Source organism: Cornus florida, unplaced genomic scaffold (genome assembly GCF_030987335.1).
Source record: "Cornus florida cultivar Cherokee Brave unplaced genomic scaffold, ASM3098733v1 CherokeeBrave_3.0.0_Hap2_Chr08, whole genome shotgun sequence".
NCBI lineage: Eukaryota > Viridiplantae > Streptophyta > Magnoliopsida > Cornales > Cornaceae > Cornus > Cornus florida.
In genome coordinates this window covers 24083727-24102058 of record NW_026775578.1, presented here as the reverse complement: position 1 = coordinate 24102058, position 18332 = coordinate 24083727, and the positions used below count along the sequence as shown (strand labels likewise).

General features: G+C 35.2%; 1 protein-coding gene and 1 pseudogene across 1 annotated transcript; both read right to left on the bottom strand.

Annotated features, from left to right (window-relative positions):
- Positions 1 to 215: 215 nt before the first annotated feature.
- LOC132268515 (pentatricopeptide repeat-containing protein At1g02060, chloroplastic-like) lies at positions 216 to 1898 on the bottom strand (annotated as a pseudogene).
- A 48-nt stretch (positions 1899 to 1946) lies between these two features.
- Positions 1947 to 8474, bottom strand: LOC132269885 (7-deoxyloganetic acid glucosyltransferase-like). Its single transcript, XM_059771117.1, has 5 exons — positions 7897 to 8474; positions 6419 to 7363; positions 5240 to 5406; positions 2184 to 2223; positions 1947 to 2113 (listed from the first exon to the last, which is right to left on the bottom strand). The coding sequence occupies exons 1-5, from the start codon at positions 8405 to 8407 to the stop codon at positions 1947 to 1949; spliced, it is 1830 nt and encodes a 609-aa protein (XP_059627100.1). The 5' UTR covers positions 8408 to 8474.
- Between the last annotated feature and the right edge of the window lie 9858 nt (positions 8475 to 18332).

The following is an 18332-nucleotide window of genomic DNA, read 5'->3' as shown; positions in this document are numbered from 1 at the left end:
TGTCATGACGGTGATAGGGAACAACTGCATATGACAGCTCTTGCAATATATCTCAACCTAACACAGATCTAGTTCAAGTCTTAGTTAATAATAAGTCTATCCATAATTACCGACTATAAACTATTTATGATTATCATTTATATTCATGTATTGATCGCTATTACATACATATATAAATATTTCTTGTAATCAAGTGGACATTATCAATTCCATAATGAATTGAAATATAATACATTGAATTCACCAATTATATAAATCATAAATATTTCAGATATGTCAGGAACATATATCACTATAATTCAAATAGGAATTTGCTATGCCGGGCATATAAATCCTAACAACATTAACATAACAAATATAGCGGCTTCATGAGCACAGCCTTTTTCGACAAGTTTTGTAAGTACAGAATGGAAAGTAGATGTTTTAGCAAGATGGGAGCTCTTCAACATCTTCTCTGTCGTTTAATGGGCAAGAGTGGGATCACCCTTCTGCAATAGGCCATCAATTAGGGATTCACAAGTCTCGACATCAGCCAAAATGTACCTTCCCTGCAATGTCCCATGATCGAAGTCTTGTAAGACGGAGGATCCTGGATTCTTCTTTTCATCAGCTGCCTAAACACTATTTCAGCATTCTTTGTCTTCCCATTTTTACACAAATACTCAAACATTGGGTTATATGCTGCAACAAGAGGTGTGCAACCAACAGCATGCAACAAAATCTCCTTCTCTGCTAGCTAATTAAACAACTCCTCCACCCTCACAAAATCCCCTCTTTGACACAAACTCCGAATCAAAACACTCTAAGTAGCTGAATCTGGTTGGACTCGCAACTCGATCTGCCATTTTCTCAAATACTTCTAACGTTTCATCCAAATTTCCCGCACTACAATGAGCATTCATCAACGTGTTGAAGGTACACGTGTCGGGAACAAATTCTCCACCCCCTACAGTTCCCTCAAAAATTTGCTGTATCTTGTCAAGCTCTTGGGCTTCACAAAGCCCTTGAATAAGAGTGTTACAAGTAATTCTATTTGGCTTCAGCCCTGGTGCAACCATATCTTTGAAAACATCCAGAGCCTCAGTGATACCTTGTTTTCCACAATACCCTCTAATCAAAGTTTTGTAAGTAACAACATTAGGATTCAAACTCGAGCTCTTTTTTAGCATACCTCTCAACACATTGTGCACGATTTTGACCTTCCCAGACCTACAAAGCCCATCAACAAGTGTATTATAAGTTATAACATTAGGTTCACATTTTTAATTCGACATTTCTTTGAAAAATCGAAACCCTCTATTAACCATTGAGTTCATACAAAACCCCCTTATCAAAATGTTAAATGTGTATGTGTCCGGGGTAACACCATACGTAACAAGCATTTCATCATACACCTTGAGTGCCATAGTAGTTCGACCCCGTTGAAGCAAAATAGACAAGAGACTATTGAATGTGACAACAGAAGGCGAAATGCCAATCGACTTCATCTTCGAGAACACCTCGATTGATTCTTGGAACAACCCAGCTCGACCATAACTCCGAATCAAGCTGTTAAAGTACTTGTCTTCGAGCTTAACCGTCCCGCCGGACTTCTTCTCGATCGAGAACAGGAAGTTTCGAGCCGCATTGAGGTTCCGCTTGCGGCCGAGGATTTCAATCATCATGAAGTACGATTGATCGTTGTGGGCGAAGCCCTTTTGGTGGATCCAGTTGAAGAAGTAAAGGGCTTTGGATGGGGTTCTAATGAGCTGGAGAGTCTGGAGGACGGTCGTTTTAGAGAGAGAAGGAGAGACGGAAGAGAGAGAAGATTCGAGGTCAGCTGACCAAGGATTGTAGTTGATGAGACGTGCCATTTTTCGGGGGCTTTTGGTTTTGGTTGATGATCTATATTGGGGTCTTTATCTTCGCCGCCATTGTCGTCGTTGGTGTCACCGTCATTGGTTTGTTCAGAAGAGAAGTGCCTCGAAGATGAAGGAAGCTGAGATGGGTTGCGAGAGGTGCAACAGGAAATGGGTTCCAAGAATCACAAACGGAAAAACAACTTCTTCTTCGTATTCTGAAAGCATGGTAGAACCATAAACATAAACAGTTGATGGATCCATTTTTTGAATTCCTATAGAAATTATTCAAATTTCGTTATAAAGTCTCAATCATGACAAAAAGATAATAATTTCTCTAGATACCAATACCATTCTTCCAATGAATAGATCTGGATCCAATTATCTGAATATAAATGGAAAAAAAAAAAAAAATTAATAATCTGAATTAAATACTCTTTTACCTAATAAATTGGATATGAAACCGTAGCTAATCGTTCAATTAAAATTCTATATATATATATATATATATATATATATATATGCATATATAATTTTACATTACAATATATAGTAATATATATGGATGTTATATATATATATATATTATTTACCAATATATTCGTTTGATTAAGTTATTTTATGCACCATCCTATATATTAACTAAACTCTAGTCCATCTATCCTCATAATTATACATATATATACATGTTAGTGAATATAATTTTAATCAAAATTCAATTTAATCCAAATCCGAACTAAATAGGATATGAATTGAAACATTCAATTCGATAATTTGTTGGTGACTCGAATTTGATAATTCGTTAGTTTAATAAATCGGATATGAATTTGATCGATTTCGTTGACAGGTATATGAATGACTTGTCAAATTGAATCAATAAATTATAAAGTATTTACAAGGAATTGCACAAAATAATGTTAATTATCATTATTATTTTACCTTTGGATATAGAATAAAAATTTTCATTTAAACGCATTGATAAAATCCACTTTGAATTAATTGATTAGTAATAATTTGTTCCCAATGTTTTTGTACCTTTTCTCTCCTTCAAAGGCATAACAGGCTTAACAGCTCATGGTGTTCCATTTTTGTTAGATCTAATTAGGACTGTATAGTATTTTATGGGACTTAGATAAATTTAAAAAAAAAAAATTAAATGATTTAAATCTTTTTATGAAATATGAACAGATAGTTGAAGAATGATAATATTTTATAGTAATGGTCAAAGATCTTATGGTGGCTTAGTTTGGGGCCCAGTCCGAGCTGGCAAAAGATGGCAGTTTTTTACTACTAAAAGATAGGGTAAAGTACAGTCATATTCCTGAGGTTTGACAAAAGGACATCTAGAGAAAACTTACCTATTTTTTGGACAAAGATACCCCTTGAAGGTTCAAAAATGGATAAAACACCATTTTATATGAAAAATTGACTAAATTACCATTTGACTATTTAGGAGACTTTTTTAATTTTACAATTTAATAAATTGGACCAATCTACTCTCATGAATAATTTATGTATAAAAAAAATTTAAAAAAAACTTTAAATTGTGTACCTTTTTTTTATATATATATATTTACTTTATAAATGTCCCAACTTCTTAAAAATGTAGACTTCTAAAATGATTTTTTGATCCAATACATATATTTCAAATAAATTATATTTTGTTATTAATTCTTTTTCTTTTTTATTTTTAAATTAAGATGTTTAATTCTTCCATCTAAAAAAAATTAAATCAATCTTTTTTTCCTTAAAAATAAAAAATATAGTACCAGTATAACTTTATACATCTTAAATTATATATCAAATATTATGCATTTCCCAACATAAAAGAAAATAGGTACCAGTATAACTTTATGCATGCCTTCGTTTTTATTATTATTATTATTATTATTATTATTATTATTTCCCTTTGTTTCCTCCCCCGCGCCCCCCCCCCCCCCCCCCAACATAAATAAAGTTATACTTGTACCATATTTTTTATTTTTAAAGAAAAGAAATTCGTTTAATTTTTTTAAATGAAAGAATTAAGTATCTTAATTTTAAAATAAAAAGAAAAAGAAAAGAAGTAATAACAAAATATAATTTATTTGAAATATATGTATTTGATCAAAAAAATTATTTTAGACATCCACAATTTTAAGAAGTTGGGACATTTATAAAGTAAAAAAAAAAAAAAAAAAAAGACGATAAAGTTTTTTTTATTTTTATTTTTTATGCATAAATTGTTCATGAGGGTAGATTAGTCGAATTTATTAAATAGTAAAGTTAAAAAAGTCTCATAAACGGTCAAAGGGTAATTTGGTCAATTTCTCATGTAAAGGTGTGTCTTTGTCCATTTTTAAACTTCAGTTGTGTCTTTGTCCAAAAAATAGGTAAGTTGTTTTTAGTGTTCTTTTATCAAAACTCAAGGAGTGTAACGGTACTGTATCCTAAAAGATATTAGTGGATGGGGGCAAAAAAAAATAGAAAGTTGGGTATGCCTTATATGTTTCTTTTTAAAAAAAAATGGTATTTCTAAAAGAAAATTCGGATCAGTATGTTTCATTTCTGATGTGCGACAAAATTTCTTTTACGTTAATTTAATTTAATTTAATTTAAAATTAAATTTCTTAATAATTTTTCAAGCAATGTCGACAAAATTCATTTTACTTACAAAATAAAATTAAATTTCTTAATAATTTTTCAAGCAATGTCGACAAAATTCATTTTACTTACAAAATAATAATAATGGCCCAATAGTTAAGAAGAGTGGGATCAACGTAGTGTAGGAATGAATGCAAAAAGTTCAAATACATAAAGTAGTAGAAATACAAATGCACAAAAGCCCAATTTTTCAAAATTGTCGGTCACGTTCAAAACTGTAGCTAAAGTTGGAAAAGTCCCCAAAGCACTTTATTCAAACTGGATCCATCTTTTCTCACCTCCATCAGATCTTTGACCATCTTCTCAACTATGATCCTTTCACGAGTATCTTTCATATCCAAACCAACTTTCCAAACCTCACCAGGGTTAAGATATACTAAAAGATGGTTGTAGGGGAAATGAAGGAGGAGGAGAAAAAAAACAGTGATATGAATGAAGAGAAATTTTACATATTTTGTCAATCTGATCCTAAAAAGAGTAGATGTAGCATAACTGAATATTATCTTGACGATACTAATCTAAAAAGAACAAAAGTACGTACATATATATATGTTTAGTTTTCCAAACACACACACATAGTTGTTGATTTTCTTTTATTACTATGTTTAGTTTTTCGAATGCTAATTTTTTTAATTTGATTTGATATGATATGTACTCAGGTCAAAAATTTTGTAATTTCTCGAATTAAACGACAAAAACATGAAGAAAAGAAGGTGCAATGGAAGTGGCAGCAACGGTAATGCAACCCGCGCAGAGACCTGCAACGCGATCACAGAAGCCGTCAAACCCAAAGTATCAGTAATGCAACACAACGTGATCGAAGCAGCAATGGAACCGAAGTAATAGTAATACAACCAGAAGACTGCAACTTGATCAAAGAAGAAATCGAACCCGAAGTAACGATCAAGCAACGAGAAGATTGCAACTTGATCACAGAATGAATCAAACCAGAACCAATAGTCTTACAACCAGAAGACTGCAACAATTGGGTTGTCTTGCAACAGGACCACTTTCTCTCCCTCATCTTTGATCCTCAACTTTTCTTCTGCTAAAATAAATGGGTGAGCTTCTAATACTTGGTTGAGATTTGCTTTGCCACCACTAGCTAGTATGTTGGCATTGCTCGACCAATTCAGTGCACACACTTTTTGACGTTCACTAGAATTCTCAATAATATCCTGATCAACGCCATAAGAGAGCAGAAATTAAGCTGGCTAACTCCTCATAATTTCAGGTGTTGGACTAGAGGAAGGAGAGACTATTCCATGCAATAGCTCCTGCTCTGTCTGAGGCCATGTAAGCTTTCATTCTGCTAAACACTTTTAATCTTTTAGATTCAGACAACTGAAACCAGCTTTTACAGTTTCTCGTGAACAAACTTTTTTAGAAAGAAGAAAAAAGATCGAAGAGGAAAAAGACAGTAAAAGCTTGTGGCTGTATCTGTGATTTCTTTATTTAACCAATTTCTGCACCTTTGAGGTTTATAACAGTTTACCATAGATTTAATTATATATTTGCCAAAAAAAAAAGGAAGGATAATAACAATGGATGGTAGTTATAAGAAATAATATAATATTAAAAACTATAAAAATAAATCAGACCCTTGTGAGTTGAAAGGGTGATGGAGGATCACAAAGAGGTGACCTGTGGTTGAAAGGGGGTTTTTTTATTTTGGAAGTGTAACTGTGTAACAACTCAAATGGGCAGAGAGATTGAGACTGGGTTAATCCATTTAAAATTGTTTATATTCAATTTTTACTTTTTGAGATAACTGTCAAATTTTTATTACTCACTTAATTTACATAATTTACAGGACATAATCTATTCTGATCAGACGGGACCAATATTAATTACAGGATATAATAGAAGAAAAGTGATCAACAAAATAAAAATTCATACTTACTTATTTTTTGAAAGCAGTTGAGTTTACAGAGGACAAGCTTCAGCAATCAAAACATTCATAAATTTGATATCCTGAATTAAACGGTTAAAATCCCTCAACGATGACCCACCTTCACTCACACTTTTCTTGGCCAACTTGGCCATCTCATCCGCCGAGCTCACCAACTCATCTCTCCTCACCTCCATCAGATTGTTGACCATATTCTCAATCACGACCCGATCACACGTGTCTTTCATGTCCAAACCCACCTTCCACACCTCGCTCACAAACCTACTATTGACTTGCTGGTCAACGCCGGCCGGCCAGCAAATCATCGGCACTCCGGCGACTATACTCTCCAGTGTCGAGTTCCACCCACTGTGGGTAAGAAAACCGCCAACCGCTGGGTGGGCCAACACCTCCTCCTGTGGGGCCCATCTCGTTATGTACCCAGATTCCTTCTTTCCCTCGGAGAGCTCCGCCGGAATCTGCCGATCCCCATCTTCACCGGCGACGGCGTTCGTCCGTATGACCCACAAGAATTTCTTCCCACTGTTCACCAAACCGTGCCAAAACTCCATGAGGTCGTCCCTTGTCGTGACTAAGAGACTCCCAAAGCTAACATAGACCACTGATCTCAACGGTTGAGCATCGAGCCACGTCATGCAGTCCCTGTCTTCTTCCCAGAAACTGTTGGAGGATGCCGGCGGCGACGACGACGTTTCTTCTGCGAGATTGGTTTTGTGGAGGTTGTGGATTGGTCCGATGGAGTAGAGGTTTGGACAGAGAGAGCGAATGTGAGAAAGTGTGGGTTCTTCTAAATCTTGAAAGGTGTTGAGTATGATTCCATGGGCTTTTGGGAGTTGTCTGGTCTCCGATAAGCTAATTTGTATTTGGGTGTCGGAGATGTCACCGCTACGGCAGAAGGCCGGAAGATCACGGCGCCGGAGAAAACCTTCCATGCCTGGTACACTTTTTATAGGAGTGTCCAAGTTATTTCCTACATCAAATGGTGTACACGAATGATAGGTTAGATTAATGTAATGACTTACTGGAGTAGCTTGGTTAGTGAGAAAAGTTATGTAGATGTGAAGTTAAAACGTTTGCTTCTCTGTAGTCTATCTATGCTAGGGGATGCACACAAAAATCGTTAAAAAAATTTTTTGGAATTTTAAGCAAATATATAAATAAGAAAAAGGATAAAATCGTTAAAATTGATAAAATGAACTAGACCCCTGAAATCCTAATGTATTATTTGTTATTTTTAATTTTGGATAACCTGAGTATGACAGCTTAGACGTGACTTTAAGTTATCATAAGTTCCTAACGAATATCAACCTAAACTTTGGTATTAGTAAGCACATAAGGCCAGGTGATTTTAACAGTAAGTTGGGATTGGAAATCCTACTGTTGCATCCCTTAAATAAATAAATAATAATAATTTAAAAATAAAAAAAAAAAACTGTCTAAGCATCTTCCCAATAACAAAACTGGCAATAAATTTACTGAAATGGAAGAAGCTAATTGACCCACCTTTGAACGGAAACTCGCCAGCTTCTATGAGCTTGGGAAGACACAGATAAATCCAGATGCAGCAAGGACTGAGAGTATCAAAATAAATGACAGGAATTCCATTTTCTTTTGCAGTATCAAGTACAAAATCAAAGATACCATCTGCTATAACGCACGTTACCGGCCTTTCGGTGTCCGAACTGGGTCCACCGGAAGTTAGCATATCTCGGAGAAGTGGCTTGGTTACGGCTACAAAGGCATCAAACATGTCCAGGAATCTATCGGCGGTGCGCGGGTGATCTTCCGGGAGCCCGTCGGAAACGGTTTGGAAACGGAAAGATGGGAATCGAGCGAAACGGGAGTGAATGTGGGTGTGCCGTAGGAGACGACGGTGGACATGATCGGTGTTGAGGAAGGTGACATTGATGCCGGCGAGGCTGAGAAGCTCGGCGAGCTTGAGCATACAGTTGACTGGGCCTTGAAGCGGTAGGGGGATGATGATTACATGAGGTTGGATGGTCTTTTCTTCCATTGCAGTTTCAACTGTATTTCAATTGGAGTTTCTCAATTCTGCACGGATTAGCATGTTATAAATAAATAAAAACGGAGTAAATAAAATTTAAAATAAAATTTTCTTCAGTCTGATCAGTTGACCTTGGGATTATTGATTGAACAAGCAACATTGTTGCGAACAGTAATTGTTGGACAATGTGCTTGTTTAGTGGGGAGGAAATATAAATTAAAACAAGTAGACCATGTGAAATTACTGTAAGAGTATTTTTAATATTGGTTAGTCTCATGAATCTACGAAAATTTATGATATATACCCCTATGTTATTTAGTACCGATGAATATATTGCGACTCTTTTTCTTTTATCAAGTCGACTTCACAATGGACAATTTGAGTTGTAATATAGTATGGTGTCACCCTACCCAAAATTATTATAGCATTGTGGTGATGTATTACGTGAACCTAATGACAAAGCAAAAGCATCAGTGCTTTTTACTTATCATATTTATGTATATTTTTTTTGAGTCTTTTTTGTGTGATAGATAGCTCACACATATTCATTGGACACTTGAATCCTTAATATTCCTGGTATAGAAGTTTACATGGATGTTCCATCGGGATACACTATATCTTCAAGTACTGAAGTTGTGTGTAAGCTGCAACGGGCATTGTATTGGCTAAAACAATCACCTCGGACATGGTTCGGATGATTTAGCTTGGCTATGAGAAAATATGGTTTCAAACAGAGTAACTCGGATCATACTCTTTTCTTTAAAAACTGACAAGGAAAGGTAACAGCCCTAATAATTTATGTGGATGACATGATTATCACAGGGGATGATGTGGAAGAAATCTCTAAACTTCAAAAGCAATTAGCTGTCGAATTCAAAATGAAGAACCTAGGTGGACTTAAATTCTTTCTGGGAATAGAGGTAACTAGATCGAGACAAGGCATATTTCTTTCTCAAAGAAAGTATGTGTTACATTTGCTATCTGAAGTGGGTATGATTGATTGTAAGCCAGCTGACACACCTATGGTTCAGAACCATAAACTTGGAGAGCATTCGAATCAGGTGCCAACCAATAAAGAGAGGTATCAAAAACTAGTAGGTAAACTAATCTACTTATCTCACACTCGCCCAGATATTGCTTATGCAGTTAGTGTAGTGAGCCAATTCATACACTGTCCCAGTGAAGATCATAAGGATGCAGTGATTCGGATACTTTGTTACTTGAAATCCGCATCAGGGAGAGGGCTTATGTTTTCTAAGAATAACCACCTTAACATTAATGGTAATACAGACACCGACTGGGTAGGGAATGTTACCAATAGGAAGTCTACATCTAGCTACTTTACCTTTTGGTCACATGGAGGAGTAAAAAACAGAAGGTAGTGGCATTGTCCAGCGCTGAAGCCAAGTTCAGAGGTATGGCTAAGGGACTTTGTGAACTCCTTTGGCTTAGAAGATTGATAACTGATATTGGCTTTTCCCTTAGCACTGAAATGAATCTATTTTGTGATAACAAGGTAGTTATTGACATTTTTTATAATTCTGTCCAACATGATCGTACGAAGCACATTAAGGTGGATCGACATTTCATTAAACAGAATCTTGAAGAAAAAATAATTCGGTTTCCATTTGTCAGGTCTGAAGATCAACTAGCAGATATACTTACAAAGGTCGTTTCCAGTAAATCCTTCCACAGCTCTCTTAACAAGTTGGGCATTAGGGATATCTATGCACCAACTTGAGGGCGAGTGTTGGCGTGAGCTATCTAACAGATCAGTTTGGAGTGATTATAGGGATAGTTACCTTAGTTGTATTTTCCAATCCCATGTTTTTTGAGTCAACGTTGATACTAGCCTTAAATAGAAACTAGCCTAATTGGTTTCCCAAAACTGTCACTATATATTGATATATATATGTTTGTATTCTGTAAGAATGAGATACAATGAAATATATTCCCAATTCTCTATAATTTTTCAAAAAGATAATTGTACGGGTAATGAAAAGGAGGGGAAAAAATAGTGATAGAAATGAAGAGAAATTTTACATATTATGTCAAGTCTGATCCTAAGAAGAGTGGAGGGAGCATAACTGAATACTATCTTTGCTGCACTAATTTGGAAAGAGCAAAAGTAGTTTAGTTTTCCAAACACACACACATAGTTGTTGATTTTCTTTTATTACTGTGTTTAGTTTTTCAAATACTAATTTTTTTATTTGATTTGATATGGTACGTACCCAGGTCAAAGATTATGTAATTTCTTGAATTAAACAACAAAAAGAGGAAGAAAAAGAAGGTACGATGGAAGTGGCAACAACGTTAATACAACCCACAGAGGCCTGCAACGCGATCATAGAAGCCGTCAAACCTAATGTATCAGTAATGCAATACAACGTGATCGAAGTAGCAATTGAATCCAAAGTAACCGTAATATAACTAGAAGACTGCAACTTGATAAATAAAAAAAAATCGAACCCGAAGTAACGGTCAAGCAACAAGAAGATTGCAACTTGATTATAGAAGGAATCGAACCGGAACCAATGGTCTTGCAACTAGAAGACTGCAACGATTGGGTTGTCTTGCAATAGGACTGTTTCTCTCCCTCGTCTTTGATCCTCAACTTTTCTTCTTCTAAAATAAATGGGTGAGCTTCTGATACTTGGTTGAGATTTGTTTTGCCACCACTGGCTAGTATGTTGGCATTGGTCGACCATTTCAGTGCACACATTTTTTAACGTTCACGTGGATAATAGAAGTCTCAATAATATCCTGATCAACTCTATAAGAGAGCAGAAATTAAGTTGGCTAACTCCTCATAATTTCAAGTGTTAGACTAGACTAAGGAGAGACTATATTTGAGTAAATATCATAATGGAAGAAGATAACCACACATCTGAAAAGAAAGCCGTGAATTCTTCAATGGTGTCAAAGGCAAATGTAGTGGAAGCTGGACAGAAGAATAAGAAGAGGAAGTACTCTAGCGAAGGTCCCAGCCAAGGAAACTAGAACAGGCTCACTGGGAAGTGCTTCATATGCGGCAAGCTAGGACACCGAGCTAAAGACTGTCGTAGCCGCAAAGCACAACACAACCCCAAGAAAAAGACCATTGAGGTGCACATTGATAAGGAAGATAAGTTGATAATTGATGTATCAGAGCTAAATCTTTCAGTTGTGGTTTCTGAAATCAACCTCGTGAGCAACAATAGAGAATGGTGGGTGGACACAGGAGCTACTCGTCGTGTTTGCTCTGAAAAGAGGATGTTCACTACCTATGAAGTTATAGATAATGAAGAACAACTCTACATGGGGAACTCTTCTACTGCAAAGGTTGAAAGACAAGGAAAGATCAAGCTACTAATGACCTCAGGGAAAGAGCTCACTCTTAATAATATGTTGCATGTACCAAACATCAGGAAGAACTTGGTCTCTAGGTCACTTCTAAGCAAGAATGGGTTCAAGCTGGTCTTTGTATCTGACAAGTTTGTGCTGACTAAGAATGGGGTGTATGTGGGCAAAGGGTATCTAAGTAATGGACTTTTCAAATTCAATGTGGTGCGACCGAGCGTGTGCACAAAATAATGCACAACACTTTAGGTTTAGAAATAATGTCAAGTGGGCACCATATTTTAAAATTTATAAAACCACTAAACACTTATACTATGGAGTATGAAGTGAGCAGGGATCGTCCCAAGAGATCTAAACAATTATAGGTTTTCCAGAATTGAATTATACTTTAGTACTTCTGTGATTGCCAAAAGGGTTTTGTTTGTGATTAAAACTAATTTTAAACTAAATGATTGCAATAAAGAAATAGAGTTTAAGAGATTGGAAAGAGACTTAGGGTGTAGGATTCACCACTAAGCACATTCCCTAACTCACTCACTTTCAACTAATTGGGGAAATAATACTATGTAATCTATATGTGGCTAACAAGAGCAATGAAAAGTGTAAACCATCAATTTCAAGCATGAATCAACTACCTAATGACAATTAAACTAAGTGTAGTGCAATTCACCCATTCAAAGCATGATTTATCAATCCAAGTTACAAATTTAACACACATTAATCTAGAAGATAATGCAATTGTGACAAAAAGTATGGAATTCAAACATAAGTATGGATGGTCTACTTACCTAATAATTGAATTGCAATTAAATTAATTAAACTTAAATTAAACTAATTAGACATGAATTTAAAACTAATTAAACAACAAATTAACCTAAACATGTAGTACCATCCATCAAATGTAAGCATTTTTCATCAATTTGAAACACAATTACAACTAAGCAATACCATGCATAGCCATCACAAGAATCAATTAACAAAGAATTCGTGTGTAAAATTTGTTTATCAATCAACCGCACATAAGACAATATGAGATTAATACAGATAATCAATTGGAAGAATTTAATTCATAATATTCAAGACTATACACTAATTACATAAATTAATCCCCAAAAAGTATGAAAAGAGAGAGAGAATAGGTTACATGCTTAGGGTTTATCCAACCCTAAGTAGAAGAATCAGCCACTCATGGTTGATGGAGTCGAAGATAGGACAATCCCCATCATCTGCTTCATCTTCTCTGAACTTTTCTTCCAAACCCTAGCCTGTTCTTCTTTTTCCCTTTCTTCGCGTGTTTTTCCAGAGAGAAAATACGATACTACGATACAGAAAAATAAATAAAATAAAACTCTCTTTTTTTTCTAATAATCTTTACCTAAATAAAAACTAAAACTAACCCTAATCTAATGGCTCACTGGGCCTTAAGTAACAATCTCATTAAAGCCCAACAGTTCCCAAAATGAGCCCAAAAATTAAATAAAAACTGTAATGTTGCTAAGTCCTGGGGGATCGATCCCCCACCCTGGGGATCGATCCCCCCAGAGTTGAAAATTTCCTTTAAGCCCTATTTAGCTCCATTTTAGCCCCGAACTCATTAGTTTGCTTCTTCATCTTTGGGAACATCATCAAAAGCCTGAGATTGACCGCTTTTGAAGAATAAACACACTATACGAGCAATGGGCTGCGACCTCCTTTTTGCCATTTTCTGAGCTTTTTCTGAATATCTTTGATTGACTCTAAAAAGGCTTTAATGGACCGTTCTTAGCTCAGTTTAACTTTATTACCCTGAAATACACATAAACATAAATTAGGACTAAAACATGAAATTAAGATAGCTACAACGACTGAAATACCCTAACTTAGGTGCTAAAATGTGCAACATTTAAGCACTTATCACGCCCCCAAACTTAGATATTGCTAGTCCCTAGCAATGAACTACAGCATGGAAATGAAATAAACATATATACAACTATGAACTAATAAAACAAATAAAGATAACACCACTTTCGTAGGGATCACGGTTGCATTTAGCATATGCAACAAGCCTTTTAAACCCCTAGGTTACCCCTAGTGGACGAGTGAAGTCTCGTGAGGGTTTACAGAAATGGTACCCACAAACATCAACAGCTCTTTCTTACTTGAGAAGTAACGACACATATTAAACAAGTGTTGAAAGTAGACTACCTCAAGTATGCAAATTTCTGCCATTTCTAAGCTATTATCAACGTTTCAACATCATGTAAGCACAAACGGTCCTCCACACATCAATCAATTAATCATGCAAATTGAATCAATTATATCATCCTTTTAAGTGAACCGGCATCAAAATGTGTTGCTATCCTAGCAAATCAAAGTAATGGCATAGCCTTACCCTCAAACTAGCATGCAGATATAGTACCAAACATCAAGACATTGAATGAACCTTGTTATTTAATCAAACATTCTTTTTTTTTTTTTTTTTTTTTTTTTATTGATTTCATTTTTTATTTTTATGTATGACCATGTGCAATGTCCAAGTTCCTTAAGCTCTCTAATCACCCCATGTAACAAGCGTTGAGCCAACGACTCCCAAACCAGATGGTCTTAGGGCGTTAAGTGTAAAGACACTCCTAAGGGCGTAATGACTCGGAATGGCTAGGCTACGAACTCAAACTAATCATACATCTTACATTCTTCCCTTGTCTTCCTTTTTAATCAGTTGACATGTTGAAAGAATGCAGTTTTTTTTTTTTTTTTTTTAATTTATTTCTTTTCTTTCCTTTGCAAGGTCATTTTATCAAGAATGAAAGCTTTCAAAGCATACTAGTTCAATTGGAACAAACCAAAACAATAATCAACTAAGCATGTACCCCACAAATTGAATGCTAGTGTGCGCAAGTGCAAATGTAGAATTCTAGAATCAACTCTCAAAGCATTTTCAACCAACAAGATGATGTGTACCACAAAAGCAAACATGATGTCAAAAATTAAAATTTACCCCTAAATGGCATCCTAGAGCATACAAGAAGTATTAGACTCTAACAACTTGTTTTTTAAAGGCACTATGCTTCAAAAGTTCGAAATCATTGCCAAACACATCTCAAATCTCATCATGCATTTAAAGCTTAACTTAAAATAGAGTGAAGCATGATGACCTTACCCCCAAACTTAAACTGTACATTGTCCTCAATGTGCAATGGGAACAATGTAAAATGATGAAAAGAGTATACCGTGATGGCAACGATTATGAAGTCCAGCAGTGATCCAGTAGGAAAGATGTCTCTCCCAAACTTGGATGCAAAAACCTACTAGAAAAGCCACACTAGCAACTCACATCAAATATCAAATGGAATAAGTAAAGCATACATTCCAAAACAATATATAATAAGATGTAAAGAGATATGATATCAAGCCCTTTGTAAAAGATGAAAACATGCATAACTAAGCAGAAGGGCATAACGGGGACACATATTTTTGAAATTTTAGTGATATGTTTTTTTTTTTTTTTTAATTTCAAGAATGGAATTGATTTCCCAGTTTTTTTTTTTTTTTTTTTAACACAAAGAAAAATATTCTAAACTAAAAAGAAAAAAATATATATTAAACTAAAAAGAAATAAATATATACTAAAATAAATCAATTCAAGTTTTTTTTTTTTTTTTTTTTTTTTTTTTTTTTTGTTTTTTTACAAAGGAAAAGAACATGTATATACAACCAACAAAATAAAATAAGAAAAATGGGCTAAGTTTAACGTCTCTAGCAAGACGGAATGTTACTGAAATTTTATTTTATTTTTATCAAAAATAAATAAAGAAATAAATAACTAAAAACACTACTACAAATTCTACTTAGCTTTTTTTTTTTTTTTTTTTTTAAACATCAATGCTACTCTTTTTTTTTTTTTTTATATTTTTTTTTAATAAATCAATTCAAAAATATATATATATATATAAATACTTTTTAATTATTAAAATTTTTATGTTATGTTTTTATTTATTTATTATTATTATTTTTTTTTTTTTTGTTGTTTTTTTTTTTATTATTTTATTTTTTTAATTTTTTTCTTTTCTTTTTCTTTTTCTTTTTTTTTTTTTTTTTATGTTTTTAAATTTTTATGTATCAATTGGAACGGCGAAGCCAAAAGCTCGCCGGAGAAGATGAACAGCCGCGACCGCTGTTGGAAGAACCAACCGCCGGAAATCGTGGCCGGAGAAGAACCAGCCTTGTTCGACCTCGCCAGAAAGAAACGAACCCGCGACGCCGGAAAAATGAACCCAGTTGCGACCCAGCAGCGATCGGAGAAGAACCCAACCGCTATGCCGTTGGACGAACCAGCAGCAATCGCCGGAGAGACGACGCCGATGCAGCCGTAAACCAGCCGCGATCGCTGGGAGAAAAGGGACGCCGATGAAGCCGAGATCGCTGGAATATGATGCCGATGCAGCCGCGACCTCGCTGGAGAATAACGAGCCGCGAACCCACCAGCTGGAATTACCGGCGAACGAACCCAGAAAACGGCAAACGGCGTCGGAAAGACGAACCCAGATGCAACGCAGGAAAGCAACGAACAACCGCGTCATCGGATGACGAGACAGATCACCGGAAAGATGAACCCAGCTGCGAATCCGCTGCTGGGTCTCGCCGGCATATGAAATAGCCGTAACCCAGATCTGACGGCGGAAAAATAAAGGCCGAAACAGCCTTGATCGCTGGAGAACACCAGCCTAAATCGCTGGAAAAACTCAGCCTCGACGCCAGAGAAGAACTATGAACAGCCAAGAGAAGAGAAGAGCGAACCGTGAGGGTTGGACAATGAAATTGGGTTTAGAGATTTTTGGGGGAAGAAGCAGAATTTCAAGCAACAGAGAGAAATGTATTCGTGGCTTCAAGGGCTAAGGTGCGATCGATCTGCTTTGATGGGGGATCGACAATTTTAGGCAAAAAATGTCCCCTTCACTGTTTAATAAGAAGGGAGAAACATAAGTAAAATGGGATCGATCCATTTGGACGGGGATCAATCCACTTGGCCTATTTTTTTGTTGCTCTCTGCCAATTAAATGGGATCGATCTCCTACCCGTTTTGGGATCGATCTTTCTTTTTTTCTTTTTTTTTCAATTTTTCAAATTTTTTTTTTTAAATAATAATAATAATAATAATAAAAATAAACAAAAAAAACAAAACTAAAAAGAATATATACACTAAAATGAAAAATAGATAAAAAAATAAAATAAAAATAAAAATAATAATAAATAAAATTAAAATAAAATCACTTATCAACCTATACTAATTAATACTTTTTAAATTTTTTTTTTTTTTTATGTTTTTGAATAAATCAAAATTAACATGAAATATATACAAAAATAATAAAAATAATAATAAAAAAATAGATAAAAAATCAAACACCAACCTACATTACTCATTTACAATTTTTTTTTTTAATTTTTTTTTTTATTTAAAAATGCATAAATGTACAAAAGGAAAAATAGAAATAAAATAATAATAAAATGAAAATTAAAATGCAACGAAGGAGAAACTCGATACAACTAGTGTTTAACGTCGCTAGAAAGACGTGAGATATTCTCAATCTTCAAAATAAATGGGATCTACCAAGAGGGCAGATTCCACATTTCTTTGAAAATTTTGTCCATCAATATATGGTTTAAGCCTTTGACCATTAACTTTGAAGGTCCCTTCATCTTTTAGATTTTTAAGTTCAACAGCCCCATGAGGTGAAACGGAGATAATTTGATAAGGGCCTTCCCATTTGGTTCGAAGCTTTCCAGGGAAAAATTTGAGCCTAGAGTTGAATAACCAAGCCTTTTGACCGGCTTCAAAGGACTTTTTCACAATATGTTTATCATGGAATGCTTTTGTCCTTGCCTTGTAAATTTTTGAACTATCATAGGCATCATTTCTCAATTCCTCTAGCTGATTGAGTTGGAGTAAACGGTCCTTTCCAGCCTTATCAAGATCAAAGTTGAGCCTTTTTATTGCCCAAAGTGCTTTGTGTTCTAGCTCAACCGGAAGATGACAAGGCTTCCCATAAACAAGTCTATATGGAGACATGCCTATTGGAGTCTTGTAAGCTGTCCGGTAAGCCCACAAAGCATCGTTCAATTTTCTTGACCAATCTTTTCGGGTCGGATTGACAGTTTTCTCAAGAATATGCTTGATTTCCCTATTTGACACCTCGACTTGCCCACTTGTCTGGGGATGGTAGGGAGTGGCCACTTTATGTGTGACGGAGTATTTCAAGAAAAGTTGCTTCAAGAATTGATTACAGAAATGTTTTCCTCCATCACTTATCATAGCCCTTGGCATACCAAAACGAGCAAAGATATTTGATTTAACGAATGCAATTACCACGGAGTGATCATTCGTTTTGGTAGCACAAGCCTCAACCCACTTTGAAACATAATCAACGGCAACGAGGATATATTGAAAGCCATAAGACATTGGGAATGGTCCCATAAAGTCTATGCCCCATACATCGAAGATTTCAACTACAAAGATTGAAGTTAAGGGCATCATGTCTCTCTTTGACATTGATCCCAACTTTTGACACCGAACACATACCTTACAAAAGTTATAGGCATCTCGGTGGATAGTGGG